General features: G+C 54.2%; 1 protein-coding gene across 1 annotated transcript; it reads right to left on the bottom strand.

Annotated features, from left to right (window-relative positions):
• Positions 1-1,063: 1,063 nt before the first annotated feature.
• On the bottom strand, positions 1,064-2,207 carry LOC120554009. The gene is made up of 2 exons (XM_039792557.1): positions 2,026-2,207; positions 1,064-1,856 (listed from the first exon to the last, which is right to left on the bottom strand). Exons 1-2 carry the CDS (start codon positions 2,205-2,207, stop codon positions 1,064-1,066), a joined length of 975 nt encoding a protein of 324 aa, XP_039648491.1.
• Between the last annotated feature and the right edge of the window lie 3,468 nt (positions 2,208-5,675).

The following is a 5,675-nucleotide window of genomic DNA, read 5'->3' as shown; positions in this document are numbered from 1 at the left end:
GCGGACACGCGTCGAGAATGTTGTGGAACACGGGGCGAGGCCAGCGCCCGTCTTCCTGCGGCAGCTGTACGTGCCGACGAGCTTGTCCAGGTTGTCCACGCCCGCCCTGGTGCTGTTGTAGTGCAGGATGATGTCGGGCTTGGCGGCCCTGGAGGCGCTGACCCGCGTCCCCGTGGGCCAGCGTGCTCAGCAGCACCGTTCCTGTTTTTCTTGGGCACGTAGGACACCAGCGTGATGGTGGGCGTGAAGGCAAACTTGAACGAAGACCGCGCGGCCCTTGGTGTCGAGCAAAGCTCGACAGCTTCGGGCTTGTTTTTGGCGCTCGTGCCCACCACGGTGGCGCCTCGTGGAGGAGCCGCGGGCCAGCTCGTAGGAGGTGAAAAAGTTGTCACATGTGACGTTGGCGGAGTCCCGCAGGCCCGCGGTCAGGTCCATCACCAGTATCCTGATTCCTCTCGGGCTCCGGCTCACAGACTTGCCCGTGTAGACCTGCATGTTCCACGCGTAGCTGGAGCCGGCGTCGCAGGCCACCCGACTTGAGTCCGTACCTGGCGGGCTTGCTGGGCATGTACTGGCGGAAGGAGCCGACGCTTGTGTCGATGTGCCGGTGTCGTCAAAAACGGAGAATGAGAAGGAGGAAGGGAAAGGACTCGGCGGGAGAGGAACCAGAGTGCAAAGACGAAATGAGAAGCAGAAAGAGATAAAAATAAACAAGGATACCAAAAGAACAATAAAATATTAAAACATCCGTGCGTATACGCTATACACACACCACAACACACATAAGCTTTGTAAACTACGGGGCGTACGCCACAGGGTCGAGTCGGGCAACTCCCGTCCGTTTGGAGGGCTTTTGAGCAGCAGCGCCCGGCTGGATAAACAGCAGCAGCAGCAGCAGCAGCGGCGGAGAAACCAAACTCTGGTCAGGTGGCCACGCACGCACATTATGTAGCAGTACAGCGTCCGTGGGAGGGCTGCGCTGCAAGCTATCCGACCACTCTATCCGACCACACTGTGAAAGACAACCCGCCGCTGCTGCTGCTGCTGCTGCTGCTGCTGCTGTTTATCCATCCCCGGCGGCCTTCAGTTGAGCCCCGCCGCCGATGGCTAGCGAGTTCCCAGACCGGCGACGACACTCACCTCGAAGGGAACCAGCTGCTCGTCCACAGTCACGTCGGGGCCGGGTTGTAGAGGCGGAGGCCAGACGCGCCGCGCAGGCGTCCCACCGCCTCGTTATGGCCGCCAGTTTGTCCGAGGCTCGTCTGGCGCCTCTCGTCTCGCGGTCGTCGAATCGCAGCAGTCGCGAGAGCGCGTGGAATCGCTTCAGCGACATTGTGGCGCGGAAAATGGCCCTGCCGCTCTCCTCGTGCCACAGGCTCTCCAGGGCCTCGTTTCGGGACCTGTACACTCCGGCGAGGAGCAGCAGCCCGAGGTAGCCGCGCAGCTCCGTCGCGTCCGTCATTTTCCAGTCGTTGCCGCATTTCCTGGGGCCCTCGAGGTTCGTGGCGGTCACCGCGATCTCTAGTATGCGCCGCGTGACCAACAGGTCGAACGTGGAGAGTATGTCTCGGACGCGTGTGGTCGCGTACTCGGTGGGTCCGGGGCTCTCTGGAGCCTGTTGTTGCTCCTCGTCGTCGCCGTCTTGGTCATGTTGTTGTCGTTCATCGTCCAGTTGTTGGTCCTCTTCCTCCTCTTCGTATTCGGCGGCGTGGCGGCGAGGTCGAGGGCGTCGGGGATGATACGTCGTCGAGGACCATTCTATTTCACCGTTTTTGGACACGAACCTTTCGCTCTCCTCCTCGTCCTGCTCATCCTGCTCCTCGTCCTGCTCCTCTCTGGCCCTTTTTGCTCTTTGTCTTGTTGTTGTTGTTGTTGTTGTTGTTGTTGTTCTTCTTCTTCTTCTTCTTCTTTTCTTCTTCTTCTTCTTCTTGTTCTTTTTTGTTCTTCTTCTTCTTCCCTTTGCCGTACACCCTCTTGGGCTGCTGCTGCCATGTCTTCTCCTCGTTCTTGTCCTCGTTCGGTCACCGGTTGTCAGTGGCGTCGTAGTCCTCTTCTCCCGCGGCGTCGTGCGCGGGCATCGCGCCCTCTTTCTCCGTGGCAGTCTTTTTCTCCGTCCGGCGTCGTGTTTGTCTCTTCGTCTTCTGACGCACACCGCCCGGATGACCATTCGTCTTCCTCGGCAGAGTCGCTGTGGTCATCATCATCATCTTCTTCTTCTTCTTCTTCTTCTTCTTCTTCTTCTTCTTCTTCTTCCTCTTCTTCCTCTTCTTCCTCTTTGTGTTTTCTTCTTCCATCTCTTCCACTTGGGGACATTCGCGTGCTGCGCGTGCCTCACGTGCTATGCGTGTTACCGTGCGTTCAGCGTGCAGCGGTGCTGCGATGCCTCGCGCTGCATGGCCAAACCCGCGTGCTGAGCTGCGCGCGCGCCTCTTGTTCCGCGTGTTTGAGAAAATTATGCAGCTCAAATTTAGAGTCACACAACGGGCCGGCCGGCGTCACAACCGGCCGCTGAACCGAGTACAAAGAGTACAAAGGTCAAAGAAGAAGAAGAAGCAAAGATGACAAAAACAAGAAGACGAATGTGAACAGTGTGTATAATAAAAGTGTTTAGTAGGACGAGGATGAGGTTTGTCTCTTTCCCCCTTTTCTCCCTTACCATTTCTGTGTTACTACTAGAGCCGGGCGAGTCCCCTGAATACCACGGAATAAAGATGCGGTATGGGTCAGAAAGACCGAAGGCCAGAGCCGCGGTAGCAGAGAAATACCACGGAATAACGTGTGGGTCAGAAAGACCGCAAGGCCAGAGCAGCGGTAAGAGAAATACCACGGAATAAGTATGGGTCAGAAGAAGACCGAAGGCCAGAGCCGCGGTAGCAGAGAAATACCAGGGAATAACGTGTGGGTCAGAAAGACCGAAGGCCGGAACGCGGTAGCAGAGAAATACCACGGAATAACGTGTGGGTCAGAAAGACCGAAGGCCAGAGCCGCGGTAGCAGAGAAATACCACGGAATAACGTGTGGGTCAGAAAGACCGAAGGCCAGGCGGCGGTAGCAGAGAAATACCACGGAATAACGTGTGGGTCAGAAAGACCGAAGGCCAGGAGCGGTAGCAGAGAAATACCGGAATAACGTGTGGGTCAGAAGAAGCCGAAGGCCAGAGCGGTAGCAGAGAAATACCACGAATATAGCGTGTGGGTCAGAAAGACCGAAGGCCAGAGCGCGGTGAGAGAAATACCACGGAATAACGTGTGGGTCAGAAAGACCAGACGGCGGTAGCAGAGAAATACCACGGAATAACGTGTGGGTCAGAAAGACCGAAGGCCAGACGCGGTAGCAGAGAAATACCACGGAATAACGTGTGGGTCAGAAAGACCGAAGGCCAGAGCCGCGGTAGCAGAGAAATACCACGGAATAACGTTTGGGTCAAGAAAGACCGAAGGCGGAGCGGTAGCAGAGAAATACCACGGAATAACGTGTGGGTCAGAAAGACCAGAAGGCCAGAGCCGCGGTAGCAGAGAAATACCACGGAATAACGGTTGGGTCAGAAGAAAGACCAGGCCAGAGCCGCGGTAGCAGAGAAATACCACCGGAAAACGTGTGGGTCAGAAAGACCGAAGGCCAGGGCAGCGGTAGAGAAATACCCGGAATAACGTGTGGGTCAGAAGAGACCGAAGGCCAGAGCGCGGTAGCAGAGAAATACCGGAATAACGTGTGGGTCAGAAAGACCGAAAGGCCAGGGCCGCGGTAGCAGAGAAATACCACGGAATCGTGTGTGGTCAGAAAGACCGAAGGCCAGAGCCGCGTAGCAGAGAAATACCGCAGAATAACGTGTGGGTCAGAAGGCCGAAGGCCAGAGCCGCGGTAGCAGAGAAATACCACGGAATAACGTGTGGGTCAGAAAGACCGAAGGCCAGAGCCGCGGTAGCAGAGAAATACCACGGAATAACGTGTGGGTCAGAAAGACCGAAGGCCGGAGCCGCGGTAGCAGAGAAATACCGGGAATAGCGTGTGGGTCAGAAAGACCGAAGGCCAGAGCGCGGTAGCAGAGAAATACCACGGAATAACGTGTGGGTCAGGAAGACCGAAGGCCAGGGCCGCGGTAGCAGAGAAATACCACGGAATAGCGTGTGGGTCAGAAAGACCGAAGGCCAGGGCCGCGGTAGCAGAGAAATACCACGGAATAACGTGTGGGTCAGAAAGAAACCGAAAGGCCAGGGCGGGTAGCAGAGAAATACACGGAATAACGTGTGGGTCAGAAAGACCGAAGGCCAGGGCGCGGTAGCAGAGAAATACCACGGAATAACGTGTGGGTCAGAAAGACCGAAGGCCAGAGCCGCGGTAGCAGAGAAATACCGAATGAGTACGTGGGTCAGAAAGACCGAAGGCCAGAGCCGCGGTAGCAGAGAAATACCGCGAATAACGTGTGGGTCAGAAAGACCGAAGGCCAGGCCGCGGTAGCAGAGAAATACCACGGAATAACGTGTGGGTCAGAAGAAGACCGAAGGCCAGGGCGCGGTAGCAGAGAAATACCACGGAATAACGTGTGGGTCAGAAAGACCGAAGGCCAGAGCCGCGGTAGCAGAGAAATACCACGGAATAAGGTATGGGTCAGAAAGACCGAAAGGCCAGGGCGCGGTAGCAGAGAAATACCACGGAATAACGTATGGGTCAGAAAGACCGAAGGGAGCGCGGTAGCAGAGAAATACCCGGAATAACGTGTGGGTCAGAAAGACCGAAGGCCAGAGCCGCGGTAGCAAGAAATACCCCGGAATAACGTGTGGGTCAGAAAGACCGAAGGCCAGAGCCGCGGTAGCAGAGAAATACCACGGAATAACGTGTGGGTCAGAAAGACCGAAGGCCAGAGCAGCGGTAGCAGAGAAATACCCGGAATACGTGTGGGTCAGAAAGACCGAAGGCCAGAACGCGGCAGCAGAAATACCACGGAATAACGTGTGGGTCAGAAAGACCGAAGCCGCGCCCAGGCCAATGCAAAAAGTCAAATAAACTGAACGGGTCCTTCTGACCCAAAAGGACAACACAAGGGTTAAAGCTTGTTTCCATCACTAAAATAGCTTTACAGTAATTTCCTACCAGAATTTCTTATCAAGCTGTTTTATGTCAGAATCATGCTCAAGGGTCTCTAAACAGCTTCTTGGGCGTGCTAAAGCTTGTTTCCATACCTGAAATAGCTTGTCAGTCATTTCCTACCAGAATTTCTTATCAAGCTGTTTTTATGTCAGAATCATGCTCAAGGGTCTCTAAACAGCTTCTTGTGGCGTGTAAAGCTTGTTTCCATCACTAAAATAGCTTGTCAGTCATTTCCTACCATAAGTGCTTATCAAGATGTTTTTATGTCAGAATCATGTTCAAGGTGCTCTAAACAGCTTTATGCGGCGTGTAAAGAAGGTTTCCATCACTAAAATAGCTTTACAGTCATTTCCTTCAAGAAACTCCTATAAAGATATTTCTGTTTCAGAATCATGCTCAAGGGTCTCTAAACAGCTTCTTGTGGTGTGTAAAGCTTGTTTCCATCAATAAAATAGCTTTACAGTCATTTCCTACCAGAATTTCTTATCAAGCTGTTTTTATGTCAGAATCATGCTCAAGGGTCTCTAAACAGCTTCTTGTGGCGTCTAAAGCTTGTTTCCATCACTAAAATAGCTTGTCAGTCATTT

This window comes from Perca fluviatilis, chromosome 24 (assembly GCF_010015445.1).
Source record: "Perca fluviatilis chromosome 24, GENO_Pfluv_1.0, whole genome shotgun sequence".
Taxonomy (NCBI): domain Eukaryota; kingdom Metazoa; phylum Chordata; class Actinopteri; order Perciformes; family Percidae; genus Perca; species Perca fluviatilis.
This window is presented reverse-complemented; position numbering and strand designations above follow the sequence as displayed.

Bases quoted from the DNA above. Each gene is read 5' to 3' on its own strand.
- LOC120554009 (XM_039792557.1), bottom strand. From the start codon at position 2,207: ATGATGATGATGACCACAGCGACTCTGCCGAGGAAGACGAATGGTCAT. The intron at 1,857-2,025 runs GTGACCGAACGA...AACAACAACAAG, and splicing joins TACGACGCCACTGACAACCG to ACAAAGAGCAAAAAGGGCCA.